Source organism: Bradysia coprophila, unplaced genomic scaffold (assembly GCF_014529535.1).
Source record: "Bradysia coprophila strain Holo2 unplaced genomic scaffold, BU_Bcop_v1 contig_70, whole genome shotgun sequence".
Taxonomy (NCBI): Eukaryota; Metazoa; Arthropoda; class Insecta; order Diptera; family Sciaridae; genus Bradysia; species Bradysia coprophila.
Window position 1 is genome coordinate 4,317,970 of NW_023503941.1, and position 24,614 is coordinate 4,342,583.

General features: G+C 37.7%; 1 protein-coding gene and 2 long non-coding RNA genes across 3 annotated transcripts; 2 read left to right on the forward strand and 1 right to left on the reverse strand.

The window, feature by feature from the left end:
* Window positions 1–2,591: 2,591 nt before the first annotated feature.
* LOC119083794 (lipase member H-like) lies at window positions 2,592–4,269 on the reverse strand. Its single transcript, XM_037193602.1, has 5 exons — window positions 4,151–4,269; window positions 3,797–4,084; window positions 3,490–3,734; window positions 3,230–3,430; window positions 2,592–2,982 (listed from the first exon to the last, which is right to left on the reverse strand). The coding sequence occupies exons 1-5, from the start codon at window positions 4,191–4,193 to the stop codon at window positions 2,707–2,709; spliced, it is 1,053 nt and encodes a 350-aa protein (XP_037049497.1). The 5' UTR covers window positions 4,194–4,269; the 3' UTR covers window positions 2,592–2,706.
* A 6,380-nt stretch (window positions 4,270–10,649) lies between these two features.
* LOC119083804 lies at window positions 10,650–11,617 on the forward strand. Its single transcript, XR_005088938.1, has 2 exons — window positions 10,650–10,805; window positions 11,424–11,617. It is a non-coding gene; the product is annotated as an uncharacterized LOC119083804 (long non-coding RNA).
* A 4,054-nt stretch (window positions 11,618–15,671) lies between these two features.
* On the forward strand, window positions 15,672–16,172 carry LOC119083815. The gene is made up of 2 exons (XR_005088950.1): window positions 15,672–15,725; window positions 15,790–16,172. It is a non-coding gene; the product is annotated as an uncharacterized LOC119083815 (long non-coding RNA).
* Window positions 16,173–24,614: the final 8,442 nt, after the last annotated feature.

Consider the following 24,614-nt stretch of genomic DNA (forward strand, 5'->3'; position numbering starts at 1 on the left):
GCAGCGGTGCGGTTAGCCCGAGCGAAAAAAAATGACAGAAAAGTATTAAAACGTATATGAGAATTTCCTTACACATACTGCAGCGTATACATACCCTTTTTTCGACTTAAGCCCATTCAAAATACGTATATGGCAGTGTATGAAATTTCAGTATATCACCGTATACGTTTTTATACGTGATCAGTATACCAGCATATACGTTTATATCCGTAATCAGTATATCTCCATACACTTTCTAATACGTAATTTCTTCCAATCATTTCTTTTGTAATAAAATTCTGATTTAATTTTATTTAATTTTTGAAGAAGGAAACGAGTGTACGTGTACAGTCTTGATTCAGCTTTTAATTCATCATATATATCGTTAGTTGCCTCGCCCGAAAGATCTAACCTCATCAAGGGTTCCTCTTTAATAAACCAACGCAACACGCTTCAAGTCAATCCAAAATGTCGACTAAATCATTGGAAATTATGAAACAAATTCTACTTTTCAGTGTCATATTATTTGCTAATTCCTAAGACCTAACAAGATACAGAAGATATCCTAGCGAGAGAAACAATACACAAAGAACCTAACGAGAAAAGATCATACACAGACGGTGTTAGGGAATCTCGCGCCGCGTCATTCACAATAACTCACAAAGTGACATCTTCCTTATACAAAATGTGTCAAAATGTGAATTATTGTGAATGACGCGGCGCGAGATTCCTAGCAGCCACACAGACACCTAACGAGAAATGAACCTACACCGAGACCTAACTAGAGAAATCAACAATCATGGGCGCGCGTTAGCATAGCGCCCGTGACGCAGGTCCTATTACTAGACAAAATTAAAAAAAAATTTTTTGTCGTAGACTGCAGAACCATATATACAGCAAATATTGAAGTTCCACAATTCAAATACAAATGACTCCAAATTACCATTAAAAAAAACTAGGCGTCCGTACGAGTTCAACGAGCTATCACACGTTCTTGCAGCTTAAAATTTGGCAACGCAAAAAATCTTCCAAGAAGCCCCATTTCCATACATTTTGGTCAATTTCAGTACTTTAAACGAAATGAAAAAATCCTACGTTACTTTGTTAGTCCGTCCGTCCGTGTTTCCTATCTTCTAAAGTCTTCTTTAGATTTTGTTGAAATTTTGGGAGTAGATTCTAGTCGTCATTCTAAGACATTCCAGAAAAAAAAATTGGGGGGAACCGGCCTCGTTTCGGAGCTAGGGCTCCTCGAAATTCCCATAAAAGCCCCATATAAGAACACCTTTAAGTGTGTGTGTGTGGATGGGTATGGTAGAACAAATTTGTTCGCTTTTGGTAAGCTCTGCTCGCCTCAATTTTTTTTTCCTAAATTTAGTATTTTTAAAAATTTAAAATTTTTCAAATTTTTTAAATTTTTAAAATTTCCAAATTTTTCATTTTTTTTAATTTTTTCAATTTTTTTTAATTTTTTCAAATTTTTTAAATTTTTCGAATTTTTTAAATTTTTTAAATTTTTAAAATTTTTAAAATTTTTCAATCTACTAATTCTTCCAAAAGAACTTATATCAGTCAAAAACACTCAAAAGAGTAAAAGTGACGCAAGTCCCTGTGCATACTTTCAAAATCACTGATATCGCTGGAGGTGACGCATTCTGCGCTTGTACGCAAAAACTGTAACAGCAAAAATTTGACCAAAGAAATTCTAGAAACAAAATTTTACCAAAAAAATTTTGCGTCACAAGTGGCAGATGTTGAGGAAAGTACTTTTAAGAAATTTTTTAAAATAGGCAAGAATACGTCCTAATACGTCCGAATCATCTGTTACTTTGTGACGCAAAATTTTTTGGTAAAATTTTGTTTCTAGAATTGAATTTCTGCTGTTACAGTTTTTGCGTACAAGCGCAGAATGCGTCACCTCCACCGATATCAGTTGTTTGGAAGTATGCACAGAAACTTGCGTCACTTTTACTGTTTTGAGTGTTTTTGACTGATAATGTGAAAGCGACAAGTAGAATTTGTTTCATGAATTTACTAATGATTCAATTTAAAATGTTAAGGTGAATATTGCTCTTACCTCGTAAAATTCATGTGACAAATATGTTGCCACGACAAAAGCTCATCATAGACTGATTGTTACATTAGTAAGTACACAAACGTATTTGATTAAATACTGGTCACAGTATAAAACCGTACATGTTTAAATACTGATAGCAGTATATAAACGTATATATCATATGCTGAATGCTAACAGTATATCAACATATCCTTACATATACTGAAAAAATACGTATATGCTTATACGTTTTGAGTCATTTTTTTCGCTCGGGAGTGCACGAAGATAATTTAATTTGAATCATTAACGTGGATTTGAACAATTTTTATCCTGATTCGTTGACTTTGTACGAGCCATTCGTAATACGGATTCCGTATACCATTTGATCGCCTTGGCTGAGGAGCTAGGTACACCTAAGCTCCAGTCGCTTCTTCTCGGAAAGTTGATTTTAAAGGATTTTAAAGGAAGGAGGGAGAAATTAGTTCGCAGTGCATTTATAGCTTAGGCGACTCTCTAAGCATTTTAAACATTTACTTGAGCATGATGCGATCTCTTTATATGATTAATGTGAAATGCAATCGTGATTTATTCATTCTGCACTCCAATAACACGACAAGTCGAGTTGAACCTTTACAAGTTTTCATTGAAAGCGAAATCAGTTTCCATTGTTCCGATTATCGTGGTCCCTGGGCGAACGGACGAGCAGCATGAGTTGTCAAGAAGAACACGCTGCCGGGTACACTAGGACCATCGAACACAGGCTCGCCGCCCAATCGTCGGCTTTGACCACTTGACACACAGTTTCGGGTGCGAATATCATTAAAATCACGACAACGAGTAGCACCAAACACATTGGCTGGATTGATCGACTCAACATAAAAGTCATTCGCCAACATATGAGAACAAAAGCCACCTACGTCCATTCCTTCGCATCCCGGCTGACTTGTACCCTAGGACACATTTTAAGGACTCGCTTACATTTTCAACAATTTTCATCTAGGTTTTATATGAGGAGGTAACGCCGATCACTGATCGCAAAAATCTACCGTGATTTTCATACAAAATTGTAGCTCAATTTCAGTTCAGTTGAAATTTCGTACTGAAATACAGTTTGAGTTACCAATAGCCGCCAAAATAATTGTGATCGGCGTAACCTCCTTATACAACCTGGGATTTTGATTTAAATCTAAATTTTACCCAATTCGGATAAAAACTAGCATGAGCGATGGGCATTGAAAATGCTAATTGGTCAATGTCGGTAAGTATACTCTCGACGTAAACAGCATCGGTATGGTGTACTCTATCTTGTGGATTATCGATCGAAAAGAGTGGACCAGCAGGATCGATGGCTACGATGGCTGCTAAAGTTCCTCTAGTTACTCTCTTTCCTGCTGCTCCCTGCGTTAGTTACATGTTTTTGGATTCAGTTGTCTAGATCATTCACTAAAAACACAAACCGCGCAGTGTGCCCCCAAACTGTGGCCACTAACTAAAATATTGGCAAATGGAACGCCACGAATGTTTAACCAATCAATGAATTGGGCAACTACTGCACCGACAGCATTTACACGTCCACGTGCCAATGCATAGTTAGGAGTTATCGCTCCCGTGCCCCAGTCTACGGTAAAAACGTTAAAATCGCCTCGATCAAGCCATGCACTTCTCAAAAATGCTCCAGCCATAGGTCCCCCGAAATTCCAACCTAAAATTGTTTATCAAGACGAGGTCAAGATAGTGGTCGTATGAATATTGATTTTGACCAACCGTGGATGGTGAATCTTGTTTGGCGTGATGGAAGGAAAAAACTGTTCGTCAATTGGGCATCATTGAATATGGTAATAGTTTGGGCATTGGTTGGATTGTTTCGCGTAAAGAGACGGAATACTACTTGATCGAATGCAACGAAATTCGGTTCGATGTCGATATCATTGCCATCGTGTATGTTGACTATATGCAACTTTCCGTCCCCATCAGGAACCAGATGCCAATCCTGTTCATCCTCTACCTCAGTATTGTTAGTCGGTTTATTAGATAGAATTGGTGACGAAACAGCTATACGAATTAGTGAAATCCGGTCACAGTTTGGGAAAAATAAAATTTAAACCTCCGTGTCCTCACCTGCTCCAACAAATAATACGCTGACAACAACCACGAATCTCATCTTGAAGACGATATTACTACGACTGACTCTAATTGCTGATAATATGTTTGTGCTTCACTCTTCACATTGTACAATCGCGTTTTGATTTATTTTTATGCTCTTATCGCGCAGATGTTTGGCGCAGGTGGTACTTTATCTTGCAAAAGAAAATATCAAATGATCCATAATTAAGCTTTCAGTTCTTTTTTTTGAAGATGGTTTGGTTGATTGAGCGCGTTATCCTCTCGATTTCTTTTCAAGTCTTTTTATTTGTATATCCGGTATATCACAAAGTGGCTTAATGCTTACCCTCTATAGGCAGAGAAGGTTGGCTAACCAGCTGGCCTACGGTCCTATCAAGAAAAAGAAAGGTTCGATATATTTGAGCTATATTTGAATGCATTATGAGACTTTCACCGACATAATTAAAATAAGCAAAACACTCATCTGTTTGCACAAAATGTATAGCTCTAGAACGAATTTTCTGATATTTCCCTTAGTGCTTGTTGAAAATAATACTGAATGGCAAGTTGAACGACAGCGATAAGTTTTCAGAGAACTTTATAGTGAGACTGTCTGGACTGGAATCATTGTTCTTTTCCAATCCTTTTAACGCAACATCCACTGGACATAATTCCATTTCCTCTGATCTTGCGTGATGAACACATGCGTTAAAGACAGAAACTTGAATGTAGACATGCCTGTACCTGCAGTACTTACTCTGAGCGCTAGATGGTGCACATCTTCAAGAATGCATGTCTCGGTCGTTTCAATTATTGCTTGCAGATGGAACCAGGCATGAGCGCCAACGGAGAAACCTCGGCGGCGGCTAGCCGAAAAAAATTTCTCGGCGGCGGCGAAAAAGTCGGCTTGAGCCGGCTTAAAACGGCTCGGCTGGAGGTTCCTTTTACCTTTTTTTTTTAAATTAAAACGTTTAGATAAATTCATGGAAAATGAACTAGTAAGCATGAAAATGAAATTGTACGGAAAGCGAAAATGTAGGTAGATTAGGTTGTTCAAAGTGCAAGTGGAACTGGTCTTGTTACAAGCAAGTCTCTAAGTCTAAGGTTCACTAACACGTCAAGTTTTATTGCCTCAAAACTTGAACTAAATGGAAAATCATGCTCCGGTACACTCATTTAACTCATTAAGAAAATGGTTTTCGATAAGAAATCGAAAGCTCACGAAAATCAAGTAAAAATTGAAAAGAAAAAAAATCGAGAAAATTCGCAAAGATCGATAAAGTTTTCTCAAATTTGTGAATTAACTGATTGTGCGCCTTCGGCTCGTTCCGCATAGGTTATACTTGCCAAAACAACAAACTTAGAAGCGAGGACGTAATATACCATTCTGGAAAATTCATGAAAATTCAAGAAAATTTTCAAAATTTTCTTAATTTTGAAAAAAAAAAAAAATTCAAAAAGTACTTGAGCTGCTTAGGATCAACAGGAATCTCGGTTTTCAAAATTATTTCACCCATTCACCTTTCGAAATATTTATTTCATTTGCGGCGGCGGCGGCGCTCATGCCTGGATGGAACTATTTTGATTTCCTGACAGATTCTTGTGCAGTTCATTGGTACTCCGATTTATAGTCGTTGTCGTTTAGTATCGTTTAGCTCTAGCCTAACATTGTAATCATTCCGATTCAACAAGACTGAGCGTCTCCTTTTTTTCTTGACGGCTTTCCAGTCCTTCCGCCAACAGTCTTCCGAAGAACGAGCTCCGTTCACTGGAGTGACATGACTGATGACATGTACTGATGATTCGAATTTGTGACATCCTATAGTTTCAATGTTTGCTTGATGAATTAGCTTTTTTGATGCGGTAATATGATATTATATCCAAGTAGGTATACGCGCTAACTCGCAGCCAGATTGATTTTTTTTTCGCAATTCCGGGCCATAATCATCACCTTTCCATGCATCCATTTAATGACGTTTTGAAGGTATTTATTTCACAGTGCGTTTTTGATTATTTTTTTCGCACTTGGGCTTTTTCACCTTTTTTTCGCACGCTACATAGCTCAGTAGCTTTAAGAAAGACTAAATTTTATAAATAAAAACTTTGCACAGACCAGGATTTGAACATCCAACACCAAAATTCTTCCAAACACCAAGCAACGACCATAGCCATTCGGCTACAGAGTCACACAATTATACAGAACGTATTGTTGAAGCGTACATTCTAAGCATTGACTACTTGATTTTATTTAGCGCGTCACATTGCAATGTGTATAGTGCAGGTTGCTTGATCGTTCAAATGAATTCATGTTTGCATGTGAATGTTTGCTAGAAATTTTGGTAATATTTTGCATTGGAAAGGTGATTATGGCCCGAAATTGCGAAAAACGTTGTATCTACCACGGTAGGTATGCCGGTATTTTTTCGCACACGACGTCTTGTCGACCTCGGCTTCGCCTCGACATCTAGTGCGAAAAAATACCTTCATACCTACCTTGGTAGATAAATAACTATAATGCAATTGACAGTAAGTCTTCATTGTCAACAGATTTTGAGATAATGCGTTCTGTTTCAGTAATTCTGCCTCATTATTGATTCGTTGTTGAGAAGCCTCTATCAAACGAAAACATCTACTTTTTTGTTAATTTGTTTCAAAGTAAAACTGTGTCGGGATACTGTGTGTACCATTCATTTTGTCCCATGATCGTAGTTAGAGTACATTACTACGCAAGCGCTCGTATACGTACATGTCTCCTATATACAGCCTTATAGCAGTGAGGTATTTTATCGCAGTAGGCAAACATCTCAAAATCTAGTGATGTAATTTTGCTTGCAAAACCTTTAGCTCTCTAGGGTTTTGTTTACTCTTATGTACGTCGTGTATATAGCGCACAATACACACACACCGTATGCGAATTTATTTAACACAGATACCAAATGTCATGTGGAATGTGTGGAACGCGAGTGCATGGTGTGGCAGCCTTTTTTTTACGGTGATTCGGATTTTATTTCGGTGAATAAGAGATAAACAATATTCGACCATTTTACAACATCAAAAAATCGGATCAGGTCCGAAGAAAACGAAGTAAAAAAAGTTACTTTCTTGATCAATTTAATAACATTTTGAGTAGAGCGGTTCAGCACTAAGAGCATGGTCTATGCACTTCTGATCATAGGAAGATGAAATAGAAGTTGAAATGTTTACATATTTCATCATAGACGCATCCAAACCACATAAGACCCTATTTGGTCCAAAAGCACATTAAATTACCTGTCAAATGACACCCTCCTACACGACCATGCACGTTTTGTGTACCTCGAGAAATTTCAGTTAGAACGGTGTAAGTCTTCGGTTGAAAACTTCAACTGCACATATTTCAATGTGGATGAATTTTAAACACAATAAGTCCCTATTCGGCTCAATAGTACATGTGATTACCTTTCTAATGACAACCCACACGACCCTGTACGGCTCGCGTAACTGGAGAAATTTTTGTAAGAAAAGTGCAAGTTTTCGGTTTTTGATCACCTTTCACCAGCCACACAAGCTTCGAAGAATTTTTTTGAAAGTGGCTTTAGCTTCTAGGGTCGAATACCTTTCTAAGCCCATATAAAAAAGGTCAATGGAAAATGCGTCCGATTTCAGTAGGCTGTTTTTCAAAAGAATCCCTCATAATAAGAAGTTGCAATGAAGCATTACTTCCTTCTGTTCAGTTGATGATGTTGAATTTTTTTGCTAGATCAAAAGAAACAATAGACTATCTTAACTGGCCGTTGACTTTAAAGATTAATGAAGATGTAGAATACGACAATTGTTGCTGGCAGGTGTACGACGTTATAATTGAAGCTAAACCGAATTTGCAATTTTGCCTTAACTATTCGGCCGCTTAATTTCGTCGTTTATTAACACCGGGTATTTCATAAATAAGTGAACAGGTAAACGAGAATCGGACCAGATATGGGCGGGGAAGGGATTAATTTATAGGGACAAGATATGGGAGCGGTTCTTGTAATGAGTCATTATGACTCCTTGTCCTTACACTTGCTGCTATACCGAAACGACGGTAAGACATTTTTTTTTACTTCTGTTTGTTCTAGTAGACCCTCTAGATGCCCTACAGAGTGAAAACTCTGCAAAAGCATTTGAAGTGGTTTTTTTTCGGTTCGGACCCATAACATAGCTTCTTAGCTCGAAAATTTAAAAAAAAACGTAGTGCAAGCTTATATATTGATTTCAAAAAAAAAATGCTGATTATTATTGCTAGTGCGATCGTGAATCGCGGTAGGTCGGAATCCGGAATCACAAAAAAAATGAAATCGACACACCCTACTAATCAGTTGAGCTACCATGCACATTTTCCATTTCAACTTTTGTAGAGTCACAATTGGTCAAGTGATTGAATTCGGTGTATACGACGGGTCTGTATCATAGATATAAAATGAAATGGGACATTACGCTTTGGCAACGGACGATTATTAAATGAGATTTTTTCTGCTGGGAAAGAAGACGTACTAAAAAGTGAAAAGCTGTCGAAAGAGGTGACAGAAGGTTTAGTTAAACATTCTGAAATCAAACATTTTATGAGGTTTAGTGATATGAGGTTTTGTATTGGATTGAAGTAGCTTGGAATAAAAAAAATTCCTGAACCTATCGGTATTTTGCTTCTTTGATTTCGAACAAGTGGAAACAAAACGTTTTTTTGAAAAGATTTCCGAATTTATATGTCGTGTTTAGTAATCTTTGGGAGACGTACTTTTTTCCAGACCCGACCCGTTCGCGACAGTTTAGAAATTTTAAAATCCATCCCTCCGATTACCTATTTGGTTTTGCTCGAGGGGTGGATAAACCAAAAAAACAAGGTTCGAGGCCATCGAAAACAAAAACAAAAACAAAAATAAACAGAAAAAACAATAAAAAACAAAAAAACAAAAACAGAAAAAAACTAAAATAAACAACAAAAAACGGTCAAAAAACTAGAAAACTAACCAAAAACCGAAGAAAAAATAGAAAAAACATAGCTAACGCCGACCTGTACGAAACACCTATTCGTGTCAAAAGCCTTTAAAATCACTTACATTATCCACTCTTTGCCTTGTTATCATATACAAATAAATTGCCGGAGGCAATATAGACAGCCCCGTACGAAGACAAATTTCATAAATTCCTATTTAAACAGCTATATACCGCTATATTTAACTATATTTCACTATAAATAAACATTTCACAGAGGAATATGCTATTATATAGCTCTATATGCCTGTATATAGCTCAATATAGCTGTATATAGGTATATATAGATGTCCATATATGGAATGCCTGAAACACCCCACACACATAACAAATTATTTCTATGTTAACAGAAACTATCTAAGTACAAATTTTCCCACTTTATATCGTTTTACTAAAATTCAATATGGCCGCCGGCAGCCATTTTGTTAGGAGACCGAAAATAGTTCTGACGCTTTACATTCGTTAATACCTTTCAAACAAAAAAAAATTCATGAAATTCGGTCAAAATTTACTCGAGATATTGTCAAAATACACCACGTTCACTGTACTTCCGAGTAGCCAGATAAGAGCTCACTCCAAGAGACCTAGCTCACGCTCCGGAGAACATAATTTCATAAAAAAAAATTTCCCTGATTGGTACGGTCAATACCTATCTAATAAAGCTAAAACAGACGAAATATGTTCAAATGTGGCCGACCTACAAGCAAAAACTGCTTGCCGCCCTGTGCCTGTTCCACACCAAGGGGTCTAACTCACGAGTCGGTCATCCGATTTCCATAAACTTTTTTTTTGTCGATCGGTATTGTAAATACCTTTTATTTGACGTATCACTTCCAAGTTTAACGTTTAAATGTCCGGAGATATCTTCGAAAAACCGTAAAGCACTTATTGGGCCACAGCTCGGGAGGGGTCGATCCAAAATCACTCATCTTCGAACTTAGCCTGTCTTTTGACATTACCAAACGGGAAAAGAAAGAATTTTCAAAATCTAACTCAAGTTATCGTGCAGACAGACAGACGGACAGACAGACGGACAGACGGACAATTTTTTTTCGCGGATTTGGCATCTCTAGACAACCACAATAGGTTACCCCTTACTCAGGGAGTCCAATTCGACGTGTTACAAACGTATGCGTAAACCTATAATTCAACAAGGTTCGAAAACAAGGTTCGAACCAAATTTACGTTTATCCACCCCTCGGTTCAGCTAAATATTGTCAACACACTTACATTGGAAAAGTCCACTTCGGGATTCCCCATGATGTAAATATATAAACACAGTTCGGTTATTCCAGATCAATAGGGAAAAAAACCCGAAAACATCTTAATAACTTAACAACACGCCTTGTTCTCCGTAGTGCACAGTTGTTTATTGCAATGTTTTTCTTTAAATAAGTAATTATTAGTTTCATATTAGCAATTTGATTTGCATATTGCGCTATAAAACTAAATTAAATACATTAATGTCGATGCGACGTATTATGTACGTTGATTCGTTAGAGTATAAATAGGAACGGTTTTCTATAGCAAGGCACATCAGTTTCGTTTTGTGTTAACACTGTAACAAGCAAATCAAGTAAAAGTTCAGAAATTGTAACGATGAATTCCAAAGTAATTATCGTGGCCTGTCTCTTCGTCGTTTTGGCTTCATTTACAACAGGTAAGGTGTTTGCAAGTAAAAACCAAAGTGACAAATTCGAGGCTTCTTCGAAGTGCATATATTGTTAAAAGGATGCTCGCGATCGGCTATAGTACTTACCTTCAGCAGAGACTATAGATCGTTGTGAAAATGTCATTTAAGATGTCAAATATGTTGTCATTTTCACACAGCTAATCTCAACGTTCGAAATAGTACAATAGTGAGCCTTCGGCTCAAATTACAACCTTCCCACACGCCTCAACAAAAAATGTCCCGTCCCGGCCAGACAGTACCAGACCAGAAAAAACCGGTTTTGAGCGAAGCAGTAGTGACGTTTAGATCAGTTCGGAGTGCAGTTTACTGTCAAACGTCATCCACAGAGCGATATTCTCAACACTTTTCCATATATTTTGTTTGGTTGTCTGTGGATGACGTTTGACATTTCTATGTTGCACTCGGAACAGACCTATTTATTTGAAATTTTCGTTTTGACGTCGTTTTAAGAAGAAATTGCTATTCGGCAATGATCTATTCACAGATGTATGCCGATATCTGAATATTTGTGAAATGCGCGGTCAAAATCATCACTCTACTAAATTCGACTCGAATTGCTTTCAATTGAGAACTTTCAATTTTTAGTCGAAGCCGTCCATGTTTGGGAATGCGATGAAGTATGCGCTCGTGGCGAACCGACACAAAACAGGAATATTTCGGAGTGTTGCAGATCTCGCGGTTACCCGAGAGGTGGATGGTGTAATCCTGGCAATAAAGGATGGTGCAATTAATGGAACTCGCAACTAAAAGCAAACTTTGTCGAATATGGTTGGAAGCTCGCAAAATATGAAAATTATTTCTATGTCGAATTCAAAAAGGTAAAAAAAAACGAAAATATATTATTCTGCATTTAATGCGAGGTTTTAATTTGGGAGAACTTAAGTCATAAGTGATCTCATGAAAAATTATGACAATTTCGACATTCCCTTCGTGTTAAAGAACTTCCAAATAGATTTATTGTTTTTACTATAGCTTGGCATATTTTTAATGATCTGGGGATGATTCAGAGGCGCCGACTTCTAGGTGGCAATGGGTGCGGAAGCACCCGACAAACGAATTTGTCGGGTGCGAAGCACCCGACAATGTCAAGCTTTACTTATACTCGAGTGGAATCATTTGCGCTCAAAATGATTTGAATCGAGAATAATTGTGTCTGTTGGAATCAAAGTTGGTCTTTTCCATCTGTCAAAATGACGTTTTAAACGTCAAACGAAAATTAAAAAAACTCCGTTCGATATTGATCTTCGTAGATGCCGCGGACAATGTTACGACGGAGCGTTTAATATGAGTGGAGAAATTACTGGACTACAGACAAGAATAAGAGAATTAGTTGCCAGAGCTTATTATGTGCATTGCGCAGGTCATAATCTTAACTTGGTTGCCCAAGATGCGATGAAACTAATAGATGAAGTCGCCAGATTTTTATCTGTGATGCGTGATTTGATAACGTTCGTCCGTGCATCAGCCGAAAGGGTTCATATATTCAAAGAAATACAATCCCAATTTTCCGATGACGATGACGAGTCACAAGAAGAAGCCATTTCGCTTAAAGCCTTTTGCCCGACTCGTTGGACAGTTCGAATCAAGTCTTTGAAGTCGGTGAAAGAAAACTACAAAAACATCGTTAAATTCTTTGAAGTTGTGGGTCTGGAAAGAAACGACAGTGGAATGAAAGCAAGAGGATTTGCAGAATATCTTCAGAAGTTTGACACTTATATTTTGTTGGAAATCGCAATTTTCACTCTCGAAAAAGTGGAAGCTTTGAATGAGACTATACAAGCAAAAATGATAAACTTTAGAAGCGTATTGAGATGCGTGGCTCTACTCAAAACGAGTTTCTCAGAAAATAGAACCGCAGAAAAGTTCCATCAAGTTTTTGAAACCACAGTAGAAGCAACAACTGCACTGAAGTTGAGTTCACCCGAACTTCCGCGTCGACGAGTTGCACCGAAACGTTTCGACCAGAACTCGCACACCTATCACTTCCCCACCACACCGGAAGATAAATATAAAGCAATTTATTTTGGAGTTATCGACCAAGTTACAACAAGTTTGGATGAGCGTTTCGATTCAGAAACTTATGAAATATTGAGCAAGCTAGAGGATTTCGCTTTAAATAAATGTGGCATTGCTGACATTAAAGAGTACATCGTGTAAAATCATGATGGAAAACGTGAATGTGACTTCGATTTAGACCGTTTAAATTTACATCGATCCATGTTCTTTGATATTATAAGCAAAGACAAGACCGCTAAAATTGATGGGCTAACCAAGCTATCAATATACCTTCAAGAGCATGACAATATTCGGGAACTCTTACCGGAATATGTAAAATTCATTCGTCTGTTGCTCACTTCTCCCCAAACGGTAGTTGTCGCGGAGCGGTCTTTTTCTACATTAAAGCGTATAAAGAACTATTTGCAATCCACGACAAAACAACAACGTACCAACGATTTGGCTATGTTGCACGTGCACCGGACAACAACCAATGAAATGGATTTGAATTCCATTTTGGATGAGTTTATTTACAAGAATACTTTGAGACAAAATACTTTTGCTGTAAGCCATGAAATCAAATAGTTTTGTTTTTGTATTGATTACATATTATGCTAATTAAATTTTTTTTCTTGTGTGTAAGTCTCGGCTATTCAATTACTGTAAAAATAAAACTACGATGAGAATCTGAGTCAGTCAGCAGATTGAGCACCCGACACCTCGAACAAAAGTCGGCGCCTCTGGGATGATTCTTGCATTTTCGTAACTTCAAATATTCGTAACTTGACCACTTGACAATAGCATGCAGAGCCTAATATTTGGGAATTAATTCTCTAAATTCCCAAAATTCCCAAAAATTCCCTAAAATTCCCAAAAAACACAACAAATATTTCAGAACATATTGAATATAATATATTCAGTAAATTGAGCTTAAGCGGCATATCGCCAAAACTGGAGGTGATGTTGATAGGGGAACAAGTGGTCTCCGATTTTAAGGAGTGATAGATTCGTCTTCAATTCTAGAGAATCGTATCTTTCATTTTTTTCGAACATTTTTTTAAATTTTCGGTTAAAGTGTTCAAAGGTGAAAGCATGTCAGAGGGTACCGAAAACCTTTTTGCGGCTATAACTCAAAAATAATTATTTTGAGAGCAGTCTACACTCCGACCATCTATGAAAAACATTTTCGATGATAACTTCTTATTAGAATATTTTTTGAAAAGATTGGTTTCATCGTTTGGTGCCACAACATATAAAGTTTCGATAGCCGCCAGAATAAACCGCGAGCCTTTTTTAATAAAAGTTTAGTTTTGTAATAAAAACTTTTTATATTTTTTTATAGAAATTAATTAAAAAAATCACTGCCATGATGAACTCACGTACGGAAACTCTAAAGAATCGAAATGTGATATTAGGTATTTGTCAGCTGATAGGAATATTTTGTTTGTTGGTGTTGGTTTTTTGGTTATCTCGGTGATCACAATTAAAACAAACTGTCAACAAATAAAACATCCCAATTTGTTAAGTCACGAAATTGTTTTTTTTTTAAGCGCGAGATTTTTTGAAAATTGGAGCGGCTTTTTAAACTGAAATTAAGAATTTCCACTTTTCCAATATCAATATACATTTTCAGTGTGTTTTTGATGTGTTCATTGAAATAAAAATGATATGGACTAACGCTCGCGGTTTATTGTCAAAATTGATGCAGTCTACGCCGAGAAAACTCAAAAGTCCAAAAAATATCATAAAAACACAAATTTTAGGAGTTTTGAGTTTTTTCTCTTTTGTACTACATCAATCTGGACAATTCCAGTGGCTATCGAAACCTTATGTGTTCTGGCACCAAACGATGAGGCCACTTTTTTCAAAAATAATTCGAATAAAAAGTTATCATCAAAAATGTATTTCATAGGGGGTCGGAGTGTAGATTGCTCTTAAATTATTGTAGTGTTGTACTAATGTCGGCTTTGGAGAGACCTACAAGTAGAGTATACGCCCTGGCTGGTGCGAGTACATCGACATGATTTATATCGTTCAGAGCATAATATTTGGGAACCAATTCTCAAAAGTTCACTAAAATTCCAAAAAAAATCCATTTTTTTTGCTTGTTCATAGTTTTTAAAGGTTTTTGATCTTTTACGAGCATTTAATTATAAAAATGCAAAGAAAAGAAATTTTTGGGAATTTTTGGGAATTTTTGGGAATTAATTCCCAAAATTCCCAAAAATTCCCGAAATTCCAAAAAATTCCCTAAATTCCCAAAAATTCTCAAAAACAATTCCCAAATATTAGGCTCTGATAGCCTGCATAAAATCACATAAGAACTGCCAAGTTACGAATTCATAAAGTTACGAACGCTACGCGAATCTACGCCCTGAAATTTCAATTCTGCGAAAGTGTTTGGCGTCACCACATTTGAATTTCGCGCACGTCACACACATTTTAAATCCATGCCACTGACCATCGAAATGAAGCAGACACCTAGGGTCTTACAGCAGATGTGTATTTGTTTAGACAATCAAATTTGTATGACATTCGCACCAGCAGCACTGAACCTGCCAGTAGATCTGTGCACATTTGTAATGTAATGTAGGTGCCATTCCAGTGGTCAGCATGAATGGAGTGGAGATTGGTTATTCGGCAACAGTGAAAAATTTGGGATTGATTATAAACTCTCAGTGTAAGTGGAATGATCATGTTGCTAAAATATCGCAGAGAGTCTACATTGGTCTTCGCAGCCTATGGCCTCAATCAAGGTCGACTCCTCTGCGGACACGTTGCACTCTGGCTAAAGCGCTTCTTTTACCGCATCTGAACTATTGCAGTGCTGTGTTCTACTATGGACTGGATCATGAGTCGTGGAAGGTGCTGACTGCTTCGATTAAGTCAATAGTACGATATGTCTATGGTCTAAAGCGTTATGATAGCACTGAAGCGTATGTGACTCGATTCCTAGGTTGCTCGCTTGACACTTTTTTTAAAATTCGGGCCATGACGTTGTTGTACAAGATTGATTGCATGGGACAACCGGCTTATCTGAATGAAATTCTTGTGCGTGGTCGGTCAACTCGGACGAAACAATTTGTTATTCCTCGAGCCGAACATGTGGTGGGAAAGCAGACTTTGTTTGTACAAGGAATCAACGATTGGAATTCAATACCAGTGAGGACGAGAATGGCTAGTTCGTTGAACCTGTTTCGGAAGGAGTGTGTGGAATTTTTCAATGGTCAAAGTAGGCCAACGATATATGTGTGAGTGAGGACTTTTATCGGTTTAGTCTATTTTTGTGAGTGAGAGAACTCCGTAAATCAGATAACGTTGAGATGAAAGTTATGATACGAGACTAGTTGTATCCGGTTTTGAGTTGCTTTGTTCATGACAGACAAACGTTATGTTTTAATACTTTGTTTGTATAAATTATTATTAAGCAGTGAGGGTGGTGCCAATTCTGCTATTGTTCTCTTATTTTTATTTTTATTCTTTTTTTTTTTTTTTTTTTTGCAATTCATAAGCTTTCATTTATTATTCGTTAAAATTAATCCTAAATTTGTACCTGTACATGACACAAATTCCACCCATGGAGTGGCTTCTATTCTTAACAAAAATTACCCTACTCTATTTATCCAGAACCATGGAAACTGGCCTGATTCAGGAGAATCAGGGGAAAACATTAACTATCGTTTTTTATTCTCATTCGAAAGAAGATAATAAACCTCGTCCAATGATTGGGTTGACGGCAATGTACCGAGCACAGAAGCTGAATTTCCACGTTGAATGTCTATGGATAGTCTCTGCCGAAGGAAAAGCGTAGCTCTCTTCTCGTTAGTGACATTTGAGATTCTCTTGCCTAATTCGGAAACAAATTGCTTTGCATGAGGACCCCATGGACCAAGCGTTTCAAAACCTAAAGGAACAAAGAGATATTGGCCAATTAGAGAATTATATAGTGTGATCTTTTTATCCTCTGCCGTTTTTGCCACCCAACCAACATGTCTTGAACTGTTCATCAAATACGATTTTGCAACTGTGTCTCGGCAAGTTGCGTCCCATAGCAAACATTTTCCAGCAGACCATGGTATCAAGGTGAGTCCATCGGGATGTTTTCCATCTTCACGCGCGACTCCAGGTGGTTCCAAAATTGCTGGAACTCCTGCAGAAACTATACCTCTTCTAAGTGTTTCATTTCATTTCATTTTTATTCTTCTTCGTAAATTTTTCATGTGTTAATGTAGAGTGTAACGTCTTTTGTTTCCTTTTTTCTTTCTCTTCTTCTGTTTTTATCTTACTGTTGTGGGCCAACGAAATTATGCGCAAATTTTTGTATAAGGGTTACCCTTGCATAATGGGAAAATAAAATGATGAATGAATGAAAAACATTTGCAGTGTATTTTGGGCGAAAAGTAGATCTGTGAACATATTCAGTGTTTCAGTGACGAAATTTTAAGCATGACCTCAGAAAACGGTAATAAAGCGGCTTCATTGAAGCCCAAATTTCGCTATTATTTTGCTTTTTTTTATTTATTTAGTTTTAGATTGGTACTCTTCACAAATCGCAATTAAACAAATCATGCCCACCGTTTTATGAAGTCATGCTTAAAATTTCGTCGTAGATGGAATTTTCTCACTTAGGCACTCAATAGAATGGCACTGTTGACCAGAGATATAACAAGTGGGATGTTGTTGGAAAGATGAGTCTAGCAGCCTTTCGATTGCAGCCCCAATCAGTTCTATATAGCACCCACAGAGCACTCTAGGGAGCCTTGGTACGAGTGCTTCAAACTGCACGGTTGAAAATCAAAAAATTTTGTGGAATGTGATTCAGGGTCACAAGCAGACTAAGAATATCCAAAAATATCAAATTTGCGACGACATGTTTAATTAAACTCCATTCAACCACACCGTGCCGTATGATGAAAGTGACAACGTGGGTTCTTCTTCGCCCGATGAAGAACAAGAAAATGATCAATCCACAGAAGCTACTCGCCGTCAGTTCAAGACAGTTCATCTAACAATGACGACAGTAATTTGCAAGAAAATCGTTCTGATGAGAGACACAACAACTCCATTTTCCAGCGCAACGAGGACGATCGAAGTGACTCGAACGAATACCGTCGAACGTCGAAGGATTCGCAAAAGATATGCTGTTGTTAATAGATCTCTTCGTTTGGTGAAACTGATGACAGAAACGTGAGGAATAGTGGGGAAAAGTGTGCAAACTAATCGAAACCAACTTCACAATTTCACAAAGTAATGAATAAGTGAGTGCGTCCAATTCTTTGAAATGAATGCAAATGAACTAAATACGGGGAATTCCCTTAGAAGCAAAATTGGTTGTCATTAGTTTGCACACAAAACCGAACCGTCGATCGTCACGCCAGCGGTCATTTTAGTGATCTATTGTTGAACTGAATCTCCGATCAATAAACAAAACAGCGAAAATCAACGTCTAGTTTCATTCAACTCTTTTCTTAGAATTTTTCGAATTTGGTTGGTCGAATTTTTTATCTTATTTGACGTACGAGTGACAATTATTATCATTAAACGTTCTTCTTTTTGGGCTCCGAATAAATGTTTTATTCAGCAATTCCAATTCCAATTACTCAACCTAGATGTTTCTTAAAATGTTCAGCATGCTGTAAGCTCCACGTAAAATCTGTTGGAGAAGACACAACTTGACCCGTTTGAAACATAAACATAAATTCTGTGCACTCACTGCGGTGAAGGTCTGCAAATTCAGCGGATACAATTTACCAATAGTTATTTCACGCGGTTTATTTAGCAGTTCCGCCAAAATTAAAACGTTTTCCTTGCATATCTTAGTCTGATCCATCCAATTACACTCAAATAGACAGTAGGACAGTCTATTTCGCAATTCTTTCATTTCATTTCCGAAATACGCCAACATAAATATGTCGAAGATGCAGTACAAGGAGAGGCTCAAATTGATCAACAATTGATCGATGCTTTGCGAGCGATTCTGTTGATGCGGTGAAAGATAAATTGTAAAAAGACAAACATTTTGTTTAAGACATGAGTACAAGGTTACTTGAACCAAATTATTTTCAGAGAAATCTTTTTTAAAACAAAAAGAGATCGTAGCAGATGCTGTGACGCTAGCCCCGTACAATAACGTATACCAATTGCGTACGTAACCATATTTCGTCCGTAAAGTATAGTTTCCGCTTAAAAAGAGCACTCCGTTTAGCCTCCGTTTACATGACAGTTGTAAAACAGAACAAAGGAACTGTCACGTAAACGGAATAAAAAATTGAAATAAATTCAATTTCCACTCCGTTTGCGTGACAGTTCTTTTGTTCCATTTTACAACTGTCATGTAGACGGAGGCTAAACGGAGTGCTCTTTTTAAGTGGAAACTATACTTAACCCTATAGTGTACTCGATCTTATTGCCCGCGGAGTTCAAGTGCGACACGTACAGAGGGATTCTTTTGAATTTCGACTGACCGAAATCGGCGCTATTTTTTCCGGGACTTATTCATATATGCCTAAGTAGGCCTTGGTGCCTAGACTCCAAAACCAGTCCAAGATATTCTTGATCTTCCATACCTGGCTGGTGGTAAGCGGTCGAAAGTTGAAAAATTTCATTTCCGTAAGGTGGTGAGGACACGGGCGTGTTTTTTGCTCGTTGGAAAGCTGAGGTTGAGTACTCCCAGGGCAAATATTAATTTCATCAAATTTGATGACAAACGGCCGAAAATATGACATCCGGAAAATTTCTCAGAATCGATGGAACCTCAATGAACTTTGACGAGGGCGGTGACCTCACTAACGGGTGGTCCACAAATCTCTAACTTCCGCACGAAGTACCTTTCGTATAAAACAAAATCGTGGGAACTAACCTTTCACCACCTTAACGATCCCAAAATCCCAAAAAAGAACCTCACAAATCGTTTAAAAACCTGCTAATTGCAGAACTGAGAAGATGGTAGTTGCCATGGAATTTTGCCACCTCAATAATAGCAAAAGTCCAGAAGGGAACCCAAAAAACCCTAGACATCCTTCGAATTCCGTAAATTCTAAAAGTGAGACGATGAAAATTAAGTTTTCTTCAGTTTTACATGCAAAAACCATCATTTATCACTCTACGTCGTTGAACCTCTCATTTGCATAATTGGTCAACGTTGTACGCTCTATACTTCCGTAAATATATTCGAAAAACCTTGAGTAGCCCTCTTAAAACGCACCATAACACGCATAACACCGAACCTACTCGACCGATTTTTCCCATCTTCATCTGGGAAAATTGACGATACTTATCAGTGAATAAAGAATTTTTGAAATCGGTTCACATTAACTCATGTTAAAGCGTCTACACGGACATACAGCAGAACATAGCGGTTCCATAAATCCCCAGTACTTCGTACAGGGCTGAAACCATTCTAAACGAGATTAAACCCCGGAACCGCACTTGCATCTGTACCTGTATTAGCTATACAGTACAATACAGTACTCTGAGGTAAACTTCATACCCAGCTCTACTGACTATACGAAGAGATTAAGCGCTACTGTTGAAATGTGGACGCGTTCACTTTGATTTATGGAGGGAACTATCTCATGCACAAATTTCGTAGTAATTTTGATCAATGCCCTTGCCTGGTAAGTGAAATTTAACTTATTAAATCAATTTTACCAATGTTGCTGCATAGACCGAACCACAAATGCAGAGCGCACTTGTGCCAATTTGGGCGAAGAATAGATTCGACAAGAGGCTTTTCATGCTGTCGATGTTCCTGTGATTAAAAAGTTGGAATTTTCATTTTTGGTTTGCATTTTCAACTCTCAGTGTGTGCCATACTCTTCTATTTTCCGATGCACCACAATCAATTCCACTAGTTTGTCGAGGAAGCAACATTGACCGCTTTTGCCACTCGTAACAGTCCCCAGATTTTTGAATCGCTGCCCAAGTATTTGGTACTTTATGGAACAGTTCAGCATGATGTACCAAATTATTATGGTGAGCAGACAGATGAACGAATTGAACGTCAAACAGAAAATAATGTAGGAATAGGCTAGCCAATGTGCCAACGAGGAATTTTTCCAATCGAATGGAAACCAAATATTGAAGGGAAGCTTTTTGTTAGACGTCAGCAGCGGGCAATACAGGGCCAAGAATGTGAATAAAATAACTAGAATTATACCGAGGAAAAAGGTGGCAAACTTTTTGAAGATATTCAGTTTTCTGTTGACTTCGTGGAGCAATTGATCGCTATTCGGTGCGGAATGAAGGCAGATCGCGTGCAAGACTGCCAAAATCTGACTGCCTTTCAGGTAGTTTAAATGAGTTTTGAAAATCAGAACGGCTACGATTATTCCCGCAGTCAATAAATACAACGATTCGTTGTAATCATCGGCGATCAGAGATCCACCGATCAACGCAGTCGTAAAACCAACGGAACCCAACACGAAAACCATGAAGCGTGCAACTTTTCGATACCATGTTGCGTTGTCTTGTTGCCACATACCGAATTTGTAATAGGCGTCAATTATTTGTTGTATTACGGGATGTATTTGGATTTGTATGTCAGGCATTTTAAAAACAGCTGTCCACCACCTAACAATATATTTTTGGTTTGTTTAAACGGGGCCGGATACAAATTAACTGAAAAACCATTTTCATTTTGGTAAATCATTTTAGTGAGGCAGGTGGATATTATCATTCAAGTAGAAAGCACTTGAAGGGTAAACGTGACGCAAGTCATTTAAAACGAGAAGAGTCAGTTGAAGACGCTGCGACAGTAGCCCCGTACGAACCAGTACATCAGTTGCATCCGTAACTGCAGTGCTATTCTTGACACTAGATACTGAACGAACTATACTTTCACCAAGAAGACCTGGGCTCGATTGCCGGTGCTGACTACGACAATTTTTTTTCTTTAAGAAGCAGCACATAGCACAACGTGCCTAAGTTAAGCCAAGGTTCACAAATTGGTTAGTTTCGGCATTCGATGGCCGGAACGCAAAAGTAGACACTTATATCTGACGTCATTCACATATATGAAGAGTTTGGAGAATATGGAATACTTTCCACCACGACTGCTGAACCACCTGTTCCACAATAGGACAAGGCGGATTGAAAATAGAGCAACTGTCAAGCACACGTTCAATTGAGGTGAGATTTGCATGAACCGAAAATTATTTATTTGGGAAATGTCTTTTTGTGCAAGGCTGTATAATTTGGGGAGGTCACGCAGATCGCCATTTTATTAGATACGCGGTAACACACCTTTTCCATACAAACAAATTCACCAAAATTGAATTTGTATGGAGTGGTGAATTTTTTGTATGAAACGTGGTGTGTAACCCGCGTATCTGCATCTGCGTGACCTCCCCAAAGTATACAGCCTTGTTTTTGTGACAGTTAGTGCATAACTCTACTCAATTGCACGTTCAACAGATGACACTACCTTCTAACATTTATATTTTTTTTCAATCTGCTCAATATTTGCTAAGTGATGAGAGTTTGGAAAACCGATATGATCACCTCTGAGCAAATATTTTTAAATCTTACTTAGGCTTTTGTCACTCACATTTTAAAAGTTTGCCTTTCAAACCACCCTACAATCACACAATTTAGCCTCAATACATCATTAACTTGTTAGGCATACAATAACAGTCGCGACGATAATTGAATACAATTCATTGGAATTAAATTCAATATTGTCAAATTTTGATAATTTGTTTTCATTGTGTTTATATACAGAATGCTAAGAATACAACAGGCTGTTTATCTATATACATATAATTGAAATAGCTTATAAGTTATCTAGATCGAATGGAGAACCGTATCTTAGGGCTTGATTTCGACTTAAAAAATTTCGTCGTAATTCGAATTTCTAGTTGCAACCGACAGAAATGCATCACGGAGTTCCCTTACGGCAAACATTTTTAAGTGTAAAACAGACTTCTAGTTCAAGTAGATATGATTAAACGTATTTGTTGCAAAGTAGGCATTTTCTGTGAAACTTCTTAGACCCGTACGAAGTACTGGGGTCTTATAGGTTTACGCATACGTTTGTAACACGTCGAATTGGACTTCCTGAGTAAGGGGAAACCTATTGTGCCAAATCAGTGAAAAACAAAATGTCCGTCTGTCCGTCTGCACGATAACTTGAGTAAAACGCATCCGATTTTGAAAATTCTTTTTTTTCCCGTTTGGTAATGTTAAAAGACAGGCTAAGTTCGAAGATGAGTGATTTTGGATCGACCCCTCCCGAGCTGTGGCCCAATAAGTGCTTTACGGTTTTTCGAAGATATCTCCGGACATTTAAACGCTATACTCGTAAGTGATACGTCAAATAAAAGGTATTTACAATACCGATCGACAAAAAAACGAGCCATCAGAACAGTCGGAGCGTTTGCTGCGACTGAGCCCCGTACAAACCCGTATATCTATTGCGTACGTGACCCTAGTGCGTCTGTCACCCTACTTTGACCGTAAGCCTATGCGCCGGTTAAAGTAGCTAAAGTAAAATTATTATATAATGTGTACATCTTAGAAATTGCGCATAGCCCCGTACGACGTTCCTTTCAAATAAAACAAAAATTTCAAATAGCCCTAAAATTTTAATTTATTGAGTATAAATACACATAGGCCTAGTATCGGCCTCAGTCCGAGGATCCAAATTTATTTTTTTTTTCAACTACATTCTATTCGGCCTTTGATTACCTTCCAAATGAAACAAAAAATACGGAAAACGGATGAAATTTGCTCGAGTTATATGTAAAATACACATAGGGCCCTACTATCGGCCTCAGTCCGAGGATCCAAATTTAATTTTGTTTTTCAACAACATTCTATTCGGCCTTTGATTACCTTCCAAATGACACAAAAATTACGAAAAACGAATGAAATTTACTCGAGTTCTATGTAAAATACACATAGGGCCCTAGTAGCTTTTCACTTCTAAGGCCCTAACTCACGGTCCACTCAACCTATTTTAAAAAACTTTTTTTTCCTGGATTGGTATTGACAATACCTATCATTTGCCGTGTCATTTACATTTCCATCGTTTATTTTGCCATAAATATCACCAAAAGACCTTAAATCACTTAGGTGGCCCTAACTCACGAAGGGCCGACCCGAAAATGCCCATCTTCGAACTTAGCCTCACTATTTTGACTATCTTTCAGGGAAAAAAAATTTTTGAAATCGGATTTGATTTACTCAAGATATCGACGTGACGGACAGACGGACAGATGGACCAAATTTTTATTGCGGATTCGTCATCTATGAACATAGGCAAACACTTTGCCCTTACCGTCTGCTTCGAATTCCATCAATTACACACGGCATCGTAATCCTATAAGCCCCTTCGTACTTCGTACGGGGCTAAAAAGTTTATGGAAATCGGATGACCGACTCGTGAGTTAGACCCCTTGGTGTGAAACAGGCACAGGACGGCAAGCAGTTTTTGCTTGTAGGTCGGCCACATTTGAACATATTTCGTCTGCTTTAGCTTTATTAGATAGGTATTGACTGTACCAATCAGGGAAAAAAAAGTTTTTGAAATTATGTTCTCCGGAGCGTGAGCTGGGTCTCTTGGAGTGAGCTCTTATCTGGCTACTCGGCCGTACAGTGAACGTGGAGTATTTTGTCAATATCTCGAGTAAATTTTGACCGAATTTCATGATTTTTTTTTGTTTAAAAGGTATTAACGAATGTAAAGCGTCGGTACTATTTCCGGTCTCCTAACAAAATGGCTGCCGGTGGCCATATTGGATTTTAATAAAAGTGATATATCTTGGGAAAAATGATACTTAG